General features: G+C 39.5%; 1 protein-coding gene across 6 annotated transcripts in view; it reads left to right on the forward strand.

Annotated features, from left to right (window-relative positions):
• DAAM1 (dishevelled associated activator of morphogenesis 1) overlaps positions 1–22,803 on the forward strand; it is a 167,058-nt gene that overhangs the window by 82,981 nt on the left and 61,274 nt on the right. For all 6 annotated transcript variants that reach the window (XM_025443738.3, XM_025443737.3, XM_049113628.1 and 3 more), the window contains exon 3: positions 2,687–2,776. In XM_025443738.3, coding sequence (XP_025299523.1) covers positions 2,687–2,776 — 90 coding nt within the window. The remainder of the gene's footprint in view (positions 1–2,686; positions 2,777–22,803) is intronic.

A 22,803-nucleotide genomic window follows, 5' to 3' on the forward strand; every position in this document is an offset into this window, starting at 1 on the left:
AATTCTTTTATTGCATAAAACCATCTGCTTCTAAGTCCTAATTCAACTGTGGAAGCATTTTTCTACCTCTAACAGTAAAACATCATAACATTAATAATCTTTGCTATGAATATCTAGGTTTTAGGATTCACCTGTTTCTTTATACCTCTGCTCTGCAAAAGCATACTGCTGTAGTGTAGTAAAAGATGCAACATGAGTAATGCTGTTTTCTCTCGCAAATCACAAACTTTTCTCCCAAACTAAGCACCATTATTATTGAGCTGTTTGAATAACTGACCTGACTACCACCGCCCCCCCACACACAAAAAAAAAACCCTAATTGTTGGGAAGTGATTGATGTCACATTATTTTCCTCATTCATCAATAGGCGAGAGCAAGTATGACTTATAGGAAATTAAAAAGGGAAGAAAGAAAAATAATCAATTCACATATATAATGGTTGCATGCCAAAAATCTTAATATTTTTAGCATGTTCCCTCATAATAGAATTTTCTGTAAATATTTTACATTCCTTCCCTGATTGTTCATTGTTAAAATTCTTAACTAGTTTCTTGTGGTAAGAGTGTAATAGTGTGTGGGTGTGTGAGTGTGTATTTTATTGACCTAACTGTTTACCTTGCTCTTAAAAGAGCACCTGATTTAAGTCTAAATGACGAGAGAAATAACAATAGTGCGGCCACCCAGCTACCCTCCCTGTGCCAAGCATTACCCCATACTTAGTCCATGTTGCTAATCTTCACAATAGCCTTGCAAAATAAATGATATGTCCATCCTGGAGATGAGGAAGTAGAGGCTTAATGAGATGAAGAACTTCCCTAGGAAGCTTGCACCTTATCAGGCCCTGAGTGGCTGGGCCTTGGAGGGAGGTACAGGTGTTAACAGAATAGGGCAGAAGGGATAACCAGAAGCAAGCCTGGCAAAGTAAGTTGGGATTTTATTTATTTTAAAGATTTTATTTTTTTTATTCATGAGAGACATACAAAGAGAGGCAGAGACAGAGGCAGAGGGAGAAGCAGGCTCCTCACAGGGAGCCCAATGTGGGACTCGATCCCAGGATCCAGGGTCATGACCTGAAACAAAGGCTCATCCACTGAGCCACCCAGGAACCCCTGAGTTGGAGTTTTAAATCAACAGTCTCAAAGGCAAACTGAGGATCCCCACTGCTTTAATGAATTCTGAGTGTACCATAGGAAGGATGGGAAAGACAAGGAGGAACAGTGGGGAGGCTATTGCCAGGAACCATGGAGTGGTTATGAGAGCTTAAAGTTTGGGTGATTTGGTTTCACTGGGAATCAAAAAAAAAAAAAAAAAAAAAAAAAAGGAAAAATCGTGACGCTTTTCAAGAAAGAAATAACAGGACTTGATAAATGGAGGTAGGAGTATGACATGTGAAGCCCGTGTCTAAGTGGTAGCATTACATTTATATACCAAAGCATTCAGAGGGGGGACATGTTTATGCTCCCCAAGGATCTCAACCTCATTGAGCCTTATTTTACAGCATCTTTTCATTATCTTACACCCAACCGTCTGCACCCTCAACTAGATAACTTTCCCTATAGTAATAGAAATGTACCAGATGCTCAATACCAGTAACACAGACCAGGGATGATTGAGTTATAAAATGCCAAGAGCTTTTCTCTAAGCACTTTATATTCATTATCCTCTTGTTGTTATTCATTAGTTATGGGTGTTTGTAGATTGCCTTCCCTTAGTGTCCAATCTAAGCTCCACTCCACTGTAAAATTAATGTTCCCAGACACTGATCTGAGAGGCTGAGTCTGGGTTCTGGAGTTTGACAGCTGCAGGCTGAAAACCAGCCCCATCTTTACCAGGTGTGTGGTCTGGAGCAAGCTACTTACCCAAACTCCCACCTCAACTTCCCCCAGCTATATTACAACAGACATTGTTACTACACGAGAATGTAATAATGAGTGGAACTCAGGTTTGTTGTGGGAACCAAGACAATGCCTACACACAATGCTTGGCCCATAAAGTGGTGAATAAATCTTAGTGGGGTTTGCAGCAATGAAGATGCCATGCGCTTGCTCATAACCTTCATTTGCTCTCCTTGGTCAAGAGAATAGCTCCTTTATTCTGACATTTAAGACTTTTCACAAACTGGTCACTCTCCACCTCCCAAACCTTTTAAGTGATGATTCTCTTTGCATAATTCCAGTACCTCAGCTAAGCCGGTCACTGTCCCCCAAACACACCTAGTCTGTTCTCGCAATCTCTGCCTTTCTGTTGCTGTCCTCCTCTCATCGTGTCCATGTTCTTCAGGTCCAGCCTGATACTCAGTGTTTGTGGAGCCTCCTCCCACAATCCCGCCCCTGTAGTATGAGTAATCCTTCCAAGCACTGGAGCTCTGATGGTCTTTAATGTTCCCTGGGTCCTTTACAGAAGCACACACTGGCTCAGGGCCTTCTGTCTATGCTCAGCCCACTTTACCACATCCTTCAATAAGTGTGGGGTGAGCCTTGTTCTTATTGCCACGCTCAGCCCCATGCCAGGGATATATGCTTTCTTAGTGATGGCAACATACACCTTACCTTCTCAGTCTTTTCCAAGTTCACTGAAATGTATGTTGGCGCTTTTTTCCCCCCCTTTTCCCTAATTGGTGCTGATAACCTCTCCTATAGGAATGGCATTGAATCTATGAAATACTAATTACTATTTTTCTTCTCAGGATGAACTTGACCTGACAGACAAACACAGGGAAGCCATGTTTGCACTTCCAGCTGAGAAAAAATGGCAAATATACTGTAGCAAGAAAAAGGTAAGAAAATCATTATGTTTATGGTTAAACTGGAAAATTATCATTTTTCATGCCCTTTGCTCCCATTTCACTACCGAAATTCAGACCACTCTTTGTAACATACAAACCAGATTGTGGCCTGGTAGCTACATGGCACCGTGCCAACACCATATCCCCCACACCTGTAACCATTATTTCTAATCCTATGCAGCTAAGACCCAAAATAATAGTGGCGTACACAAAAATCAAAGTTCTCCCTCTATCCTTTACATAAAAGTTGTTATCTTGGTAGATTGAGTAGTATTCTGGGTCCTAGTCCTCCTTTCCCACCTGCAAGCACCTTTGCATTTCAGCGCCTTTAAGGCGTGGCTTTGTCCTCATGGTCCAAGGATCTCTCTGGCCATTTCATATTCCAAACTAAGGAAAAGGGAAGAAGGCACAGACTTCTCCACCTCCCCTCGTAGGGCCATGTCCTGGGAGTCGTCCACCTGAACTCTCCTCACATCTCACTGTTAGCTACATGGCCTCACCTGCAAGGAAAGCAGTTTTTATTCTGGTTCTCTTACCTTTGGAGAAGGGAGAATGGATGTCAGCACTCATGGTACTAGGCATTACCCCATGGACTGTATCTCCTGCAATAAAGTTCCCTCTGCCATCTTTAAAACTGTGGAACTAATCAAGTTCTTGGCCATCTTTTGCCATTTTTTCTTCTGTTCCAATAGAAATTTGAATCAAGATGGGATAAGCAGGAAGGGCAGGCTATGCACCCCAGGGAAATGTTACCTCTCTCTAAAGCAATAGACACTCTTGCCTCCAAGGAAATAAGAATAAACTGTAGCAATCCAATTTCTTTTCAAGACACAGTTTCGATCAGAGAAATCTTTTTTTATGTGACTAGCATGCATTTTGAGGCCAGTTGCCCACGTGACTGTCTCAGCACCACTGCCTCTTCGTTGCTGCCTTGTATGGTTGCTGTGCCATACTTTGCAGGAACATCTCTGTAGTAGTGAGCCTCCACATGTCCCTCTCTAGCCACACTTTGTGCCTCTGTGGGTGAGGCATCATGCCTTAACTCATCTTTGTAACTCCAGCATCAGACACATTGAAATAAGTGTATGATGAGTGAACGACTAAGTTGTCATTAGTGTTATGTTGAACTGTCAGAAAAATGTAAAGCACGATTAGTTTTCCCCCTGAGCAGTTAAAATTGATGAAACTATGTGTGGGGTTTGGTTCTGGGGGCCTTTGCTGAGACATGTGTCCAGCTGTAACTTCTCTTATGATTTCTGAGTTGCTACCAGGTCAGACCAAGTTGTAGTCTTAAGGATTTCTAATCTATAGTAACCAAGAAAATGTGTTTGTGAATGACTATGTCCTCTTTCCCTTTTGTACATGTATCTCTTTTGTTGAACTGATTGTCATGACTCAGGAAACAGATATTACACATTGGGAAAGAATTGTAAATTAAAAATAAGAAGTGTTCAGTTCCGAAAGTGATGATATTGTATATTCTTTGAAAACAAGGGACCTTTTCACGAGGCCATCTTAAAGACTTAGCCCCTGGAACTGAGCAGGAAAAATCTTCAAGTGCCTGTGTGTACGTAGGACATTGCCTATTTTGGCTCATCCAAATGCTGAGTTTTTTCTCAAAATTAGGAAACAATATGAAGTGAGGATTGAGAATCTATACACTGGAGGAAAGGAAAGGGCAGGAAAATGGGAGCAGCTTACTGAGGGGAAAGTTTTCTTCTTTCCCAGATTTTATTACACCCTTGACAGCAATTGAAAGTTAATCATGGAAACTACTGTCCCTTAGATTAGAAAAGGCAAACCCTGGAGGATAGTAATGACCTTGGAGTTGCAGCTGCTGCTCATTTTTCAATTTCCAGGCCTATCAAATCCCCTAACAAACCCTGTCTCATGTGCGCACGGTGAGGTTGCCTTTTTGTTGGAGGATAGATATGGATGTGGCCACTGGCCTCAGAATCCCATTTCTTGACGGATGGGCCCTTCCTACTATTACCTGGCCAGACTGCACAGATCTTTGGAAATGCAGTTTTCCCGCTAGCTTTGTTCCTCAGCCTGGACTCCTTATGTGACAGCCAAATCATGGCTGAGTGGGAAAGCCATTTTAACTCTAGGGATTCCCATGGGTCATAGATCTGCCTCACTTTAAAATGGGTGATAATGTTGCTAAATTAAGGATTTTCTTGATCAGAGCTTCTCAAAATGTTAAAAGTCTGCTATGTGTTTGGTCTGAAACTGACCTTTCGGGGTACTGTAATAGGGAAATAATACAATGCATAAGAGAACAAAAACCTAAGTGTGAAAAGGACATGATGTTTACCTCACTTCATGCAATGTGATCTCCTAAGGGAAGGTTGCCCATTCTCAAAATGGAGCACATGGTGGCCATCTTTATGCCTAAGAACACGTTGTTTTCCTTGGACTATATCTTAGGTAGCCTTTTCAAATCAGGCTTGTCATCAGCAAGCCAAACCACATCCCTTTCTCAGGCCAAGGGAAAGTTACACACTCATGGCTTCTTAGGTTTTTCTATCTCTCAAGATTAGAACCCAAGGCATTACAGACATTCTCACACATAGTGAAGCCATAGAGTAAGGGCTCATGAAAGCCAACAGAAACAGACACATGAGTTGGTGAAAAGCAGACTTTGTGTATAAAAGTGCACAGCAGTTGTGGAGGCAAATGAGACTGGGAACTGATGATGGGGGCCAGGCCTTCCTCCGCCAAGTGGCTGTTTTCCACCCAATGGTGACTTGAGTCCCGGCAGCAGCCGTCTGCTTATCAAGCTCTGTGCTTGTTTCTCACACTTGCCTCTATCTACATCTCTAGCTGAAAACCCATTTCCAGAGCCAAAATGAGAGCAGCAAAAGTATTTCTGGGGCTAAAAGAATTGGAAAGAAATTAATTGGAGGTTTGCCTAATTGAGTAATCCGGGGGAGAGTAAGAGATGGATGTTGCAGCCTTGTTGAAAGTCCAAACAAATCTATAAAAAACAACTGGACTGGTTGGTCAGTCATGGTTTGTCATGTAGCAATTCACTGTCAAATTTTTTAAACTTTAGTGAAAGGACCACAGAAAGGTCCTGTTGGTGGAGCTGGAGGTATTTTCAAATAGGAAATGTTTGTGGTTCTTATCTTTAAAGGTAATTCCCTTTTTCGTTCCAATCACAACATACTCTTTTGTTTAAGTGAGGTTTTTCCCAGTCTCTAGCCAGAAACTGCATCTGTTAACAATCTTTTGGATTTTAAACTGAAACTTTTTAAACAATGAACCATCTGACCACGAAAGGCATCTGGCCATGCTGTATTTGCTTATTGTTAACATGATTTTTAAACCCTGGGAAAAGTAAGAGAGGGCTTTGGAGAGAGAATAAAATGGTGTGTACACTGTATCATGGCGACAGCGATCTTATCAGCACTGGCAGAAATCTTTAATTGCAGTTCTTCACAGGAGCAATTGCACTAGTTTGTCACTCTCCCATCCCTTATACATATCCAAAAAATACTTGCTCCCCGTCCTTGAGCTTCCAAGTTTAAAGAGTAGGTGAATGGTGTTTATGCACTATTAGCTGTAGTGTCATCAGGTATTTGAGGCAAAGATCAGAATTTGATGAGTGCACCAATTTCTTTCCTTTTGTTTCTGATCTCAAAAGCCAAGTTTTAAGTAAATGGCTTTGGATTCTTCATATTGCATTTCTACATCTTTTCAGGTCATCTGTGGAGAAGGTGAATTTTTACTCTGCTGCTGAGTATGTGTTTGACTGTAGTTTAATTAAATCCTTTAAGAATCTTACCTAATCTGGCTGCAGTGGAGTTGTGATTTGTGCAAAGTGCTGATCTGGTGCTAGGTACATTCTGAAGACATCTAGGAAAAGTGGCTGAAAATTCAGTTGATACTTTTTATTCACTCCCTTCATTTGCTTTGCATATCCTAATTGGACCACTTCCCCACTCTTCTCCACAAAAAGCAATTCTTCTTTCACCACACACAAAGATTAAAATTCTATTGTGTACAGTCATCAGGATACAGTTCTTTCAGTTCCTTGAGAGCTGAGACCCTCCTGCATTTAAAGGAACATATGCTAAAGTGGTAGAATTAAGACAAATGGAACCATCAGCTTTCTAAACAATTGTCAAAGAAACAAGCTGTAAAACAAGGAGGTGAGATGATATGTTTATCCTCTAGTTGTTCCCAGTATCCTAATGCCAAGCAGTGGTTGGGCACTAGACCTGGAAGACCTGAGAAGGAAGAGAAGCTTTCTTTACTATAATTGTTTAAACATACAGTAAAGTGAGCTTTGGGTTTTCAAGTATTCACTTTGTTAGCTATCAAGATTTCGGAGAGGAAGTCAATAGAAGGGCAGCAACTAGATTTCAGTAATTATATTTCTAGACCTTTCAACAAGGAGTTGAGTTGGTTTCCTGCCATTGAGTTTTCACCTGATAATGGATTTCAGTTGGCATTTGTACTCCTAAGTGCTAAGGGGTTGAAGACAGTGGTACAAGTAGAAGTGATCAGAAATCAGATTGGGCTGTCTTTTGCTCTCTACTTCTCTGAAGAATAGATGAGGGAAGCACAGTAGCTGGAGCACAGTGGCTCTGCAAGCTCTGAGACTCTCTGCCTTATCTGCATATTCCTTGACTCTGAAAGAGGAGGATTTGTATGTAACTCCTTACCAAACCATTAAGAAACAACTAGCCTGGAGTACCTGGGGCCTCACGCAGGAAGTCATGCAGTTGGTGAAGGGCAGGGTGGTTTGCACTTCAACTAAAGTATATTCCTTTAGGGCAGACTCCTGGCTAAATTCTGAGGATGGTTAAACCAGTAAATCAAATTTCCTGGAGTAGATGATCCTGGTAGGAGAAGCAGATAAGATCAAGTAATTGCCAAGTCTTGTCATAAGCCCCACAAAGGGTAAGCCAACAGACTCTGATGCACAGAGGAAGGAGCCACCAATCTTTGGGGGTAGATATGTGTGACTCAGACAGTTCCTTCACCACTTAGCCCTATCTAACAGTTACACCAGTGAGAGGCCTGATGTAGTCATGCCTTTGTCCCATCATCTAGTTGCTGGCTCTTTTTGCAGCAGTTGAACTATGTTCACATGCACTGTACACTTTCCTTCTTGATTTATACTTTGTTCTTTGTCCCTTTTCCAAAACTGAAAAGGTCAACTGTAGACTGTTGGCTTCATCTGATCTTCACTAAACACAATTTGTAGGACTTGTTAGGAAATTTGTAAAGAGGCTTAAACTTTTGAAAAAAAAAAAAAAAAAAACATGAGGGCAAGGCAGAGTGAAATAACTGAAGTTTATTCAGCCTGGAGAAGAGAAAGGCAGAAACTATTACATAGTTAAAAAAAAAAAAGGAAAAAAGAAAGAAAGAAAAGAAAGAAGAAAGAAAGAAAGAAGAAAGAAAGAAAGAAAGAAGAAAGAAAGAAAGAAAGAAAGAAAGAAAGAAAGAAAGAAAGAAAGAAAGAAAGAAAAAAGAAAAAGAAACTCCAACATAGACTGATGTTCACTGGGTGTAATTACCCCAGTGAAACTATGGAAATGTCAAAATATTGCCAACTTCCAGTTGGTAAAGAGTTGCCTCAAGCCATCCTGGTAAAAATCTCCATGACACTCTGACTGTTCCCCCAAGAGTCTACCAGGTTCCCCCACAATTTAAGCGTTCACTCCTGGCATGACAGAACAGGGGACCCTAAAACCCTGTTCCCACATTACATAATTGATTTTGATTCATTGATGTCTATGCCATGTTGATTGATAAGTATTTTGAACATTGGCCTAAGTATAAAATGTTGATTGACCTGAAGATGGTGATCAAAACCATTTGATAATATGTATTCAGAGCCTGAAACATTCCTCTTTTAGGAGTTGATCTCATGGAAGTGATGAGAAATGCAGGCCAAGAACTGTGGGTGAGGCAATTCTTTGCAATGTTGTTCCTGAAAGCCCATGATTGTACCCAACTTAAAAGAGGATGGTTATATTATAATACACAATCCTAACAGACTATCTTGTAGCCATTGAAAAGTCATGTTTTCAAAGAAATTTTAATGGCATGGGAAACTGCTGAGAATGTAATGATAAGGTTTTAAAAAAGGTATAAAACTATAATCAATACAATAAAAAGTTTGCAAAAGAATATAGGTAGAGGAAGGCAGACAAACAGTTGGGATTGTGGGTGATTTACTTAAAATTTTTTCCTTCTGAAAAAAAAAATTTTTTTTTTCCTTCTGGATATTTCCCAAATTTTCTACAGTACATTCACCCCCTCACTTTGGAATATTTTTCCTCAGCTATAAAAATAAAATTGGTCTTTTTAAAAACGTGCATATAATGTATTTGTATCAGTTAGGTTTCAGAGAATCAGGACTACTGACAGAGACACACAGAGCAAAGATGTTCACCCTGACATAATCATGGAAGCTGTCTGAGCACTCTCCATAAGGCTATTGTCTTTTTTTCTGTTGCTGGAGCTTCATGTCCTTGGAGCAGGCAATTGGGAAGGAAGGTAGATATAAACTGGGATAGAGAAAGGATAGGCTGGAGTCCACAAGACAGACTGAAGCACATGTCAGTTCTCTCACTTTCTGACTCTGATGTGGGTGTCATGCAGAAACCTGAGCCATTAGTCATGGAGCTCTGCACACACACACCTGGCTCAGGAGAAGCTGAAGGAGGATCCAGGGGAAGGTGGAGCAGTTGTGGACCCGCCTGCTGTTCCACACCAACAAGGTGAGCCAGCAGATAAAGGACAACATGTGTGAGGTATAAAATGGCTGCTGCTATGTTTCCGCCCTTCACATTTCCTGTGAGAATCTCTCTTATGGCTCACTCTATCCAGAAACCTACAAGCCTAGCCAACTCGAACATTACAAAGCCACCACGTACTTATACTGAAATTAGGAGGAAAAATAAATATTATTTAAAATGTAACCACTGTTTGTGTTGTCAAGGCAACCCTGCCTCCCCTTCCCCCCTCTCTCTATTTTTTCACTCTTCCCTGGTGACATTAAAACAAAGGTGAATCTGTAAAGCACCCAAAATTTTTCAGTACCATATATCTATTTAGGCAATAACTGTGAAAACATGAGGATCTTGGCCCCAGTGAGATTTCCACAGTTTTCTGCCCAGAACCCCCCTGAAGCTGTTTCTCTTATTCCCCTTTCCCCCCTAGTAATGTGATCTCAAAGCTAGTGACCCATTTCCTTTCTTTCTTTTATTTTTATTTTTTAAAAGATTTTATTTATTCATGAGAGACACACACAGAAAGAGAGAGGCTCCGAGACACAGGCAGAGAGAGAAGCAGGCTTCATGCAGGGAGCCTGATGTGGGATTCCATCCTGGGTCCCCAGGATCACGCCCTGGGCCAAAAGCAGCACTAAACCGCTGAACCACCCGGGCTGCCCCTCTTTCTTCTCTTTTTATTGCAAAAGCCAGTGCTATCAAAATGAACACCCAGTTTTAGATTTGAAGTAGAAAATTCAAGGTTCCCTGCTTCTGGCAGCTTTAAACCAATGCCGTATTCTAATAAAGGGTGATCGGTTCATGAATATTTATGTGCCTTCTATTCCTATAATTCCTTTGTTCAGTGACATCCATTTGGGGCATTTTTTCCCCCCTCCCATTGATAACCAGTTCTGTCATTTTAGCTGTGCCTACTACAACCCCTGTCTTGAAGTGTGCAGAATGGTGCTGAGCTCATAGTTTTATATTGATAGACAGTAGGCACCCAGCTTCATTAATGAAGAAAGTAGACTTGCCTATAGGATGAACCAAAACATATCTATCTTCCTTGGTGTTCGGAGAAGTGAACAAATCTAAAATATCGTGGACAAGTTCTGTAGGCTTCCATTGGGGTTTTACATTCTGGTTCTGTACAGGCCTCTGTTTTTCAGTCTTGAGATGTTGCAAGTAAAAGGACTTGCCTTGGGGTGGGTTATCTCCAAAAGCCTTTTCAGCCAACAGGTCTGCCTGCAAGCTCCCTGAATTATGTTTGCCCCCATAATTGTTCTAAACTGGATTATAATAGTAATAGCTATGAGAAAATACTTTGCATGGTGAAAGGCCATTCGAAGGGTAACCAGAAGAAGGAGGACACCATTTACTAGGTATCCTAGCATATTTCCGAACCTCTCTGATATCTCTCTCTTCCTCTCTTAAATGAGATCAACATCATAGGGTAGTTGTGAAAACTGAGATAATATGATTTCAGAGTTATCAGAGCACTTCAGGCATGGTCGTGACAGCTGTTACCACTGTCAATTTCAGCGATGGCGACTATGATCAAAATAGTAGCGTGAACTCATTTTCTGCTTGTTCACACTCATGCAAGTCTGGAATTCATCTCCATATTCTTAAATAATGATACCTAGTTTTCTTAGAACAGTAGTGAGGATTTCAAAAGCCCTCTGCCTTAGTAACCACAGAAACTTTGGGAGGCAGAAATAGTAAGTTAGGAGTATACAGTGTAAATAAAGGAAGAAACCAAGCAAATCTTTGCTTTTAGCACCAGAAATTGGTAAAAAGAGGCCCCCTTTATGTCAGAAGTTCTTGAGCAGTGGTGATCAACATGTAGTCCCTAAGCTCCTAAATGGAGCCCTTAATCTGGTATCAGGAGCACCCTTAATTTACATTTAGAAAGACTGAGACCCTGAGAAAGTCTCTGCTCCACTTCTTCTTATTCACATGCCCATCACAAGTGCTTCTGTCCCTGCTGACCAGGTATAGTCCCTGGAATTGCTCCCATCATTGTGCTTGGCTGGAAGCAGTTGTGAACATGGGATGAACTCTGGAAAATGAGTATGTGTGTGGTCAAGTCAGTTTTTAAATAAAATTAAATCCTGTCTTTGCTGCCTAGAAAAGGCAAGTGGTTGAAAAATATCTTCAGTTTTTAAAGTACAAGAACTGAAAATATTTTTAGATGAGAACATTGCTCCTGCTGCTTTATGCAATGAGGAAAAAAATCCGTCATAGGATACACCACCAAGAGGTTCCACTAAACAAGTCAACTTTACAAATAAGTAATTTATTAGGTTAAGTAAGCTGGAATTACTGGTGCCCTGTTGAGCAACAAAACTTGTTCAGAGTTGCAGCATTATAATTCAGTAGTACATTCTAGCTGTGTGATATCCAAAATTAAGCTAACGAAACTTCAGTGTTGAGGAGATAAAGAATATTTTAGTACAGGTATGGGAATCTTAAACCTAATTCCCAGAGCAGACATTCTGGGTTCTGATAAATTGGTGTTCTCTAAAATTTTAAAGAAGAAAACTAAAAAAATTTCTGATAACTTTCCCCTCCACTCATAGGATAAACTACCATTTCCTGGTTGGTGATTTTATTTTTGTTGTGAAATTTTAAAGCTGTAAAACAGTACAAAATATAACAAACATCCATGTTGGCCAAATGCTAACATTTTATCATAATTACCATGGGTTTTAAAAAAAGAAACAAAACATTATAAATAACAGTGGAAGCCCAAAGGTGACCTATTCTGGAGGCTTTTATGTTTTCTTTTCCTTGCCCATGCATTTATAACCTTATTCTGCATGTATATATTTATAAACAATATATAGTCTTTCTTCATTTTAACTGCAATATAATGTTCCATTTTATGACCATACCACAGTTTAATTATTATATACCCTTTTGGATAATGCTTATTTGCAGTTTTTCATTATTTTAAAAAATATGGCAATGAACAACCTTGTGCATGTGTTCAAGAATTTTTCAGGGATAAACACCAAGTCATGTAATTACAGAGTTGTTTGCTATGAACATTTTCACCTTTTTTTTTTTTTTTAAATTTTTTATTTATTTATGATAGTCACAGAGAGAGAGAGAGAGAGAGGCAGAGACACAGGCAGAGGGAGAAGCAGGCTCCATGCACCGGGAGCCCGACGTGGGATTCGATCCCGGGTCTCCAGGATCACGCCCTGGGCCAAAGGCAGGCGCCAAACCGCTGCGCCACCCAGGGATCCCCATTTTCACCTTTAATTGCTCTCAAAGTTGTTGTAGCAATTTATACTGCAGCAAATTAGTTGCCAACCATCTGAAGGATTAATATCCTCTGAGGGGAGGGAACTGGTATTTTGTTCCCCTGATCAGTCACTTTACTTAAGTTTGAATGTTTCAGATACAAGAAGCTGTCATTCAAGTTCTTCAGTTTTCTCCAGTGTGTCTTAGCAAATCAAACTGAAGTAAAAATTACTGGAATAGAAAGTGCTCATTTAAAGAAGAAAACCCCAAGGTTTGGAAAAGAAAAAGCATTCCATTCAAATACCCAAAAAAGCCAAAATGTTAGCAGTATATAAAAGTGGACAATTCACTCAGCATTATGTTTATTTGGCTTGACTACAAAGGAAGCTGCTCTGTGTGTGGTTCACTCTTCCTCTCCTCTATGCCTTTTTACACCCTCAGTCCCAGACTCCGACAAATTGTTTCCATCTTTAGCAACCTCTTGACTGATCTATGCCATCACCCAACACAGGAAGTCCCTCTGAGGCACTGGCCACTTCCCTGATGGACAACTAATAGGTGCAGAACCAGCACATCTGCACAAGCAAGCTGACTGGCTATGCTTAGACATGCCACAATTGGTTTCTCTCTTCCTCTAACCAGAGTACCTTTATCTCGAGCATCTATAAAAATCATGAAAGCCTCTCTCCTTTCTTATACTCTCATACTCCTCAATTCCTTTGGATGTTAAGGAATTGAGTTTATGATTACTGTGTGTCTGTCCTCCTTGCCTAAATTCTGAACTAGTTTCTGGGTACAAGTCATTTCCTGGATTTGGAAGTTGTTAACTCTTAAGTCCATAAATACTCCATTTGGTTTTTGATAGCATTGTAAAAACAGTTATGTATCTGCTTTGTGGATACCATCTCTCATGTGTGCTTCCTCACACGTGCATTTCTGCAGTGAGTAATAACCCCTTTATCCAAGGCCTTGCTTTCCCTGTGAATAGGGAACACCAAGTTGAAAGAGGGTGGGAGAGAATGATCCTGTAATTGCATTTACTTATAATCATTCAAACAACAATAAAAGTAGCAATATAGAGCTGGAGGAAAGTAGGCTATCTTGGTTGGACACATCAGTGAATGTGGAGTAATGGGGAGAGTGGATGTAGTGTGTCCTGGGGAGACCTAATCTTCCCTCTGGAATGAGGGCTAGACAAGCAACTCCCCCAGATTTCATTCTGTGCTTGTCATTCATGCCTACTTTGGTGCTATGCTAAGGAGAGAACACTCCTATTTTAGCTCCAGTTGCTGGAAAAGACTTGTAGTTTTGGGTTTGAATGGATTCCTTGGGAGGGCAGTGCTTCTCAATTGCCATAGAGCAGCTATCTTTGGCTTCCCAAATCTTAATTCTTAAGCAGATGCCTTTTGAAAGCTCCGGTACAGAGCAGATTCCATTGTGTGTTAATTGCAGAGTTAGGAGTGCACAACTACCTTGGAGCTCTCAGTCTTGGTTATAGAGTACTTGTCAACAGTACTATTGTGGTGCAGGGGCTCTAAATGTGGCATGAGGCCCTTTGAGCCCCTTGCCTGTGTGTTCTGAAGCACATAGGCTAGGCACAGTTCCATTTCACTTCCAAAATTCTGCAATCTACAGGTATAGAAATACACATTGAGTGTCTCAGTGGCAGCTGTATCTCTGATGGAAAGAGGTTACTATATCTCACATCTGAGAATCCAGAACTAGCTGCCCATTCTCATTATTGCCAGCTCAGTAGGTCCCTGAGGGACATCTGGCACAGGAGACACTCCAGATCAATGCATGTCCTTTGTTTGAGTATTCCTTAGGACTGTGGCTTCCTTCCCTGGTTGACTGAGTGCACTGTGAATAACCTCAAGCAGTTGGCAAAAAGGTTGATCTTGATTACCAACTCTGAACAGTTGGGGGTTGAAGCCTGGAGCACTTTGAGAAACATTCAGAGGTTATGAATGGATTCAATAAGACTAGTGCGGTAATTAATTAGTAAGGTCTACCATGACACGTGATGGGAGAATGTGGCGTATGTAGCAAATTTTGCCATCCTTGCCCTTGAGGGCTCCTCTTGTTCCTAGGTTATGGTTGAACATAAGTATCCTATTCCATCTTTTCCCCTCCCCCCTGGGTGTCTCCCTGGTCTTCTCTAAGTGCTATGGCACCTTGTTTCGTAGAACAAATACCCCAGGCCTGCCTGATTTCATTGTCTCCTGGAGATAGGTCTATGAAAGACATCAATGGAGGGAAGTATCCACTTTAGGAGAGGGATCAAAGTACAAAAGACCCTTTCTCTGAGTTTTTCCTATACAAGTGCTTATTTTATTCTTTTCACTAATAGCACTACCGCATCTAATACTTTTGAATCTATATTCTACTTGGTGCACCTCGGAGCTTCACTCCCTTGTGAAGTGGTTGAAGAAACTTTGAGCTTCCAGTTTAACTTAGAATGTGCTAATACTTCTAATTTGGGGTTCTCCAAATTCCTTATACTCCAGGAACCTAGTAATTTGTGGAGTTAGAAATGGGTTACAGTAGAAAGTCTACCAAAGAATACCAACTTTAAATTACAGTGTCTTAAATTCTCTTGTTCTTCAATGCAGTATGGGAACAACATTTGCCTTAAGCAGTCTTAAGATAGTATCCTTTTATCTGTCCTATGTAAGTAAGGGCACGTTGTTTCCTCAGTTTCTAGATGTACTTCCCCACGTCCTCACATTTAGGCATTTCTTAGATGGTGACATCTTCTAACTGATGCTTTTCTTTTTTATTTCTTCTGCCAACAATGCTGTCATTAATTCAGTAGTATGCCGTAGAGTAAATGATAACTTAAAATCAGAAACGTGGTTATGACTTCCCTTCTTGGGGACAATTAATCCTGTCTTAGCATTTTTCACAGTCATCCTGTGAATTCCTCTCTGGATGAAATATGCCTTTACGGGATTACTATTTCCCTTGATTCTCTGCTTAGTTTAATTACTGTTTTCCAAAACCCTCTCTTTATAGCCTTGTGTTAAGCATTATATTGCAAATCATAAACACACTTTGATTGTTTTCCCAAGAGCAGGTTACAGAACATCAAAACCTGCTTTACGACATTCTGAAAGGCTGGTCTGGTAGCAGCAAATCTGGTAGCAAGATGTGAGGCAACAAAGGCCATTGACACCACTGATTGGATTTCCACACTGCATACGGGTTTAGTGATGTGTGTCCAAACATGTTAATTTACCAACCAGCTGGACTGAATTGTACCTGGGTCTGTAGCTCTCCATGGTGACATGTGGTCCAAGACTTGACTCTTAACAAGTTATGTAGAAGTAATTTGTTTTATGTCATTGTATACCTTTGTGTCATAGGCAACAGGGGAATGTGGGTTTGTATCATTTCTGAAAATAATAATTGGAGAATGTTTCTTTTTCTTTGCCATGAAAATGAGGGGGAATTGTCATCTAAAATTGGCTTCAGATGTTGAAGTTATACTGATTGAGATTTTTAGGCTCTAGTCATATTCCATGCTATGAAGTGCTTTGCCAAAGATATGACTTGTTAAAATAAATAAAATAAATACCTCATAGTTTAGGAAGTGGCCTGTAAAGTCTCTGCTTTTAGTTCTAGGTAAGGATTGTGGTTATTTTCTTAGATACATCAGCACATGAAATGCATTTTCCCCCAGGATCTTGTAGCATATGACTTTTAAGATTTTGGTTCTGGAAAGTCAGCCAAGGCTTTTTCAGTAAAGAACAGGGTGTTGGAACAGACTGAACCCCAGAGCCGTTTCAGAAATGCCATTGGTCTCTTTACCCTTGAAGTCATATTGTTACTCTTCTCCTTCCTTGTTCCATTGCTGCCATCCTCATAGAAGGACTAGATCTTTTTCAAGTGGCACTCTTGTTTTCTGGGGTTTGTGATTTGGGGGAGAACAAAAATGATAGATGGCGGAAAAATAGCACAAGCCTAATTTTTAATTTGGAGTGTTTCATTTCAGCTCATTCAGAAATATTTGATCATTTTTGCTAGTGTAAATAAAGTTTGTGACATAGAAAAAATATTAATCTAACATTTTGTGCTGTCAAAAAATGTCTCAAAGCATTTTTCCCAGGAGTGCTTACATTTGATTTTTATTTTGAAGTTAAAAGGTAATTGATAAAAACTGGAGATTAGTAAAAATACAGAAGAGTTAATAATACTTGGCTGTTTCTTTTTATCATGATGAGAAAAGGGGGTAAAATCTACAAATGGGTACAGTTCTTTGTAACTCTATTTGTAATAACTGAAAACCTATGGTCAGAAGTTTGTGATAGTGTAAGAAACTCTTAATGCTAACATTTGGAAGCATATTCTCATCAGTCTCATGTGTCCTATATTCATGGATCACTAACAAGGAAAGCAAAAGCTTTGTTCTTTTATTTCTGTGTTCTAACACCCAATACAATATGCAGGCCATTATAAAACTCAGTCAATATTTATTGGGTGAGTAAATGAATGAGAAAGAAAGCAAATGACTCTTTAGATTCAGTTCAGCACTGAAGTTTTGGGCATGATGAGTAGAGGGATTCTGCTCCTATCCAGCCCTTGAGAAGTCCTGCATTCAACAACAGTACAGTATTCCTACTGCTCTCAATTTAGGCTATGTGTTACTCCTAAATGGTGTTGGGATCCAGACCAAACTATTAGGGAACAGTGGTCGAGTATTATAGCTTTTTTTTTTTTTTTTTTTTTCCTGGTTGGGGAATGGGAGGGATGAGGACCAGATCTAAACTCACTTGAGCTCACAGCTTTTTTTTTTTTCTTTTTTTCTTTTTTCCCCTCAAATGAGCTGTGCAAGAATTCTTAGAAATATCCCCCAACAAACTTCTGGGGAGGATAGAAGACTGGGTGTAACTGCGGTATCAGGAGGACAGGGTAGAGTGGTCTCAGTGGTTTCAAGTCAGAAACTCAGTGATACACAAATAGAAACCACTGAGAAACCTTAGCTTGCCACACAGCCAAGGCAATACAGTGGAAACCAACAGATTGAGGTAAAGTAGTCAGGATAGAGTAGGTGTTCTTGAGCAAGAGCTTTGGGCAAGCCTGAGCATCTGGGCAGTTTAGGTGTGAAGAGCCTGGAGCAGAGTGTTAGTCATATAGCATGGCTTCCACATTGCACTTTTATAGAGTGTGTCCTCTTCAACCAGAAAGTACTAGTCATGCATCTGTTACTCTGCTAAACTGTAGTTACATTGAAATGAGGGAGGGGGGGATGTACCAAAAGTTGTCTGTAGTACTCCTCAGAGTGATCTTAACTTTTTACCATCTTTGATTTATTTAAGAAATCTGAAAATTGTTTTTTAAATAACTAGTAGCAGTACAATTGATTAGTCCTGCTGACCATTTTTGTATCTGTTTACAAATACATAATTATATACGCCTTTGCCCTTAGATTCTTTTTGAACCTGTTGTAACATCTTATGAGTTCTCTTGTTTATTAATGAGTTCAGCAAAATCAGTTCATGCCACGACTTTACCTTTTAAAAGTTATCCTCTATCAGTATAGAGTTGTAAACTTCGAGAATTGATAGAGAAAGGGCTAACTTATTCTAAATGATCAGAGATCTTGAATAATATTTTAGACTGGAGTATATGGTAGGAAAGCAGGAGACTCTCTGGGAAAATGTGCATTGTATATCGATTCTAGTGAGCTTTTTTATATCTGGACAGACACGGCTCAGGGGTCAGAAGAGGTTTTCACACATATACAAGAAAGAAATTCCTGTGATGTTTGAAAGGATGATGTACAGGGAAGAAGCAGGGGCAATGTAAGTGGAATCCAAAGACTTGACAAGCAATAATCTAAATGCAGCTTAAACTTCCCACAAAGTTTCTTGGCAGCTAGGGAGCCTAGGTCCTACTCACCCTTTTTTAATTCTGTAAACTTGTATTTGTGTTTTAGAGATAAAGCATACTCACTCTTACAATAATAAGATCTATTTTATTGTTGAGTTTGTGGCCAGTGTTGTTACAATATATGTACTTAATAAAACATGAACTACACATATTTTACTGTGCTTTGTGAGAAATGTCTCTTTTATTCTAAATCATAAATGTTATTTGTTGTGAACCATCAAGAAAGCAAGAACTTGTTCTCTTTTTTTCTTGGGTTGCTATTTTGGTCAGAAATCTTCCAGATGCACTCTTAGTAGAGACTGTCTAGAATTATGATCACTGACATGTGAGCATATCCCTTTCAGAGGAATTTAGATATATTTGTTGGAGTTATTTTTGCAAAAAGTAGACATGAGGGTGTGATAAGCTTATGGAAAATTTGAGATTTATTTATGAATTGAGGAAGATAAACTTATGCTATATCCAGTAGAGAATTTTTGGCTTGGTAAAGAGAAGACTTTGGGAGGACATAATAGCTTTATTCAAATTGTTTAAATATCTACAGGGTTATTATTCATAGGAGAAATTAGACTTATTCCATTCAGCTCCCAAGGGCGAAACTAAAGCCAGCAAGTGCTTGAAGTTACAAGGAGACATCTGTCAATTCAGTCTAAGGTAAATTTTCTAACAGTCAATGAGGGTTCTGGTTCCAAACATTTGTGGACTCCTCAAAACTTTCTCTCAGGGAACATAGGATCAACCACCTGCTGGTGACCTTATATGAGGGACCCCTGTGAGGGGAAACTTGGACTAGGGTGTCTCTTGGGTCAAAGACCTTGCTATGTAATTATGTGATGGCTTTCCTTAAAAACATACAGATGTACTGCAGCACCAAGAAAAATGGAGAAGGAGATTTACTTCTCTGACATGGTTCTAAATGCTAAATATGAAAGCCTTTGTCACTGCAAACCCTCACTCCTAGTCTTTCCGGAAACTGACTGACAGTCTGAGGCTTAGGAGGAGGTGTTGGGTTTCCTGGCAGATGCAGAAGCTGCTGTTCTGTAATCATTTTTTGTGTGGGCCCAACCAGATTTGGACAGCAGATCCACTTGATATGTAATTGTGGCAGTGCCCAAACAATGTAACCAGATTGGCAGTCCCAGGGACCACATGACTGTCTTGAAATGTGACAACATAGGAATTATTTTTTGAAACCAACCACCTCCCTTTGGCAAGCTTCAAATGTAGGGTATAGTTTTAGCCTACTGTGAGGGAAGGCTGTTGGAAGGAATGAGCAAAACAACAGTCTCAGGAATCCAGGTCTGTGTATCTGCTGCAGCTCCTCTTCCCAGTGAAAGAACAGCAGGACAAAGATTTGGAGGCAAAAATTAGGATTTAAAAGACCAAACAATGCTATGCTATTTTAAAGATTGTATGTATGTATGTATGTATGTATCTGAGAGAGAGAGAGAGAGAGAGAGAGAAACACTGCCAAGCAGACTCCTTGCTAAGTGCAAAGCCTGATATGGGGCTTGATCTCAGGATGCTGAGATCATCACCTGAACTGCAAGGGTCAGACACTTAACCAATAGAGCCATCCATGAATGCCTGTGCTATTTTACAAAGTGGGATTAAACTATCTTCAAGGAATAGTGAATTTAGGAAGATGCTGGATTTCTCAGGCATGGTAAGTCCTGCTGCTTCTCTAGAAAACAATGCAAGTTACTAGGCAAATTCTATATACTTTGTGAGCTGATCCTAACTTACGGCTGGGGCTTACTGGAGATGGGAGTGGCTTCAAGGAGAGGAGACAACCTGGAAAATAATTGATGACCAAGTTCGAGCTTTGATGCATTCCCACCTTCTTGAGAGCCAAGCTCTTTCTAGCACCGGGAATGAAAAACTGTGGCCCATGGACCAAATCTAGCCTCGTAAATATTTTTTGCAAATAAAATGTTATTGAAACATGGCAGTGTTCCTTCATTTAAGTGTTAGCTGTAGCCACTTTCACACTGTACAATGACAGAGTTGAGTTATTGCAATGGACTATGTGGTCCACAAAGCCTAGGGTATTTGTTATCTGGTCCTTGGCAGAAAAAGTGCTGAACCCTGGTCTGTCAGGCTATTCTACCCACTTCACCATGACTGTCTTTTGAGAAGATGCTGATTAGCCTATTATTGGGCCAGAAGGGCAAGTTGGCAGAAGTTATTAGCAAGACCTTCCACAAGATATTTTCCCATCTTCCATCTTACCTGCTCTTCCCTTCCCTGTTCCTTGGACCTGTTCCTTGGCCTATCATTCACTTGAGTTTATTAGGTGATACACACATCAGGGAGTCAAAACTAATAGAATAAAATATTTTGGCCTGTCTGCCCCTTTGTCCTCAGTATTCTGTAAAAATTCTAGGTACAGAGTAAATTTATTTCATGTCTGTTGCATTCATTAGTATATGGGGCTATGTCCTTGAAAACCAAAATAGCAACGACAATTTAATGCAACAGATAACTATTTTGACAATTAACAAGGGATAGGGTTTCTTGATCCTATATATGATCACAGTTAACATGTTTTCTAGTAACATTTTCTTCATAAATGGAACAGGTTTTTATTAGTGTTTAGTTGCCTTTGCCCTATAATAAAAATAATCAGAATGAATTTTACTTTTTATTATACTGAAACAGTATCTTTTCGCTGTTGAAGTTCATTTAGTTAAACCTTAATATGTCTCTACTGTTTTTGAGTTGATGGTACTCTTATATACATCGTTAGAGGACTTTTAGCCAATCTAGACAGTGAAAGAATGTGTCTTTCATAAGTAGTATCTAAAAACCTCATAGGTTTTTAACAGTGAACATGGAGATTTATGGCTTTAGTTGGCCAAGTGCATATTGCTTCAGCCTGTGATTTGTGGTCTAGTGAACAACCACAGAACATGTCCTTTGCAATTAATTGACCTTTGTACAGCCAATTTTAGGTCTTACCAACAGCATCTGAAACTGAAGAAAAACTACCAGTTCTTACATATTATTACTTGGGAAATGATCCTATTAAAAATTTGCCCTGTGGTAATTTCAAAAGAAGTTACTCTTAAAGACTTAGTTTTTAAACTATACTTTGCATCTTACTGAAAGATTTTAGCTGTTACTAAGAAATTGTTTGTCACAAATATGTAAGTGGAAATTTTGAAAATTTTAGCATCCTTTTGGTACATAAATGTTAGTATAAATCATAAAATTTCTTTACGTAAACATTTGATAATAGGATTGTAGTGTGTAATAGAAATAGAAAATCCAGTGAGAAGACAATAGCAAAGTGTTTTAAAATTTTTGCTTTAGAGAGCAGAAGGGTCCCCCCGGCGTAGAAAACAGAGACATCCCAAATATTGCAGGACCTTGTTGACTTGATGCATTTCATGTTACACGGAACATTTGAAAAAGTAAAGCACTTGTCCTAACAGAATATACAGTCCTTTAGAACTTCTGTTTTAATTGTGAAAATAGTGCATATTTCTGGCAAAATGAAAGTTTGAATTATACGAAAGTTAATAAGTAAAAGAGATACCCAGAGACATTGTTCAATTTTCTTGTGTTTATTTCCAGAAATGTTTGTATGTTAAGTGTACATTTTTTCCCTACAGATGAGAAATGATATTCAGAGGCATTACTCTTTGCCCTGTCCCTGCCCTGTACTATATTTGGTCATTTTAAATTTGATGATATGATTCTATTTAATTCTGTATAACTGCTACAAAGTAATTTATACAACCATCTCCCTTGCCATATATTCGTTCACTTTGTTATTTGCTGATTCAAACAGCACAGCAGTGAAAAAAGTGTAAACGTATAATTTTGGGCTAACTTCCTGAAAGTAATCTTAAAGAGGGGTCAAAGGCTGTGTTTGTGTTTTATATTTGAACAATTATCACCAAATGCACATCCAAATTTTTATAGTCCTAGCATAACAAGACCTTAGAATGGCCATAGCTGGAGATTCTGGAATAGCATCCTTATCATCCTAGCTAACATTTATCAAGCATGTTCTGTGTGTACTGTTCTCAGTGCTTTCTTTTCTTGTAATAACCTATTAAATCCTCACAATGACCCTGTAAAGTAGGCATCCATTTTACAGATAAGGAAACTAAAAGTGAGTCACACAGAGAG

Source organism: Canis lupus, chromosome 8, assembly GCF_003254725.2.
Source record: "Canis lupus dingo isolate Sandy chromosome 8, ASM325472v2, whole genome shotgun sequence".
NCBI classification, from domain to species: Eukaryota; Metazoa; Chordata; class Mammalia; order Carnivora; family Canidae; genus Canis; species Canis lupus.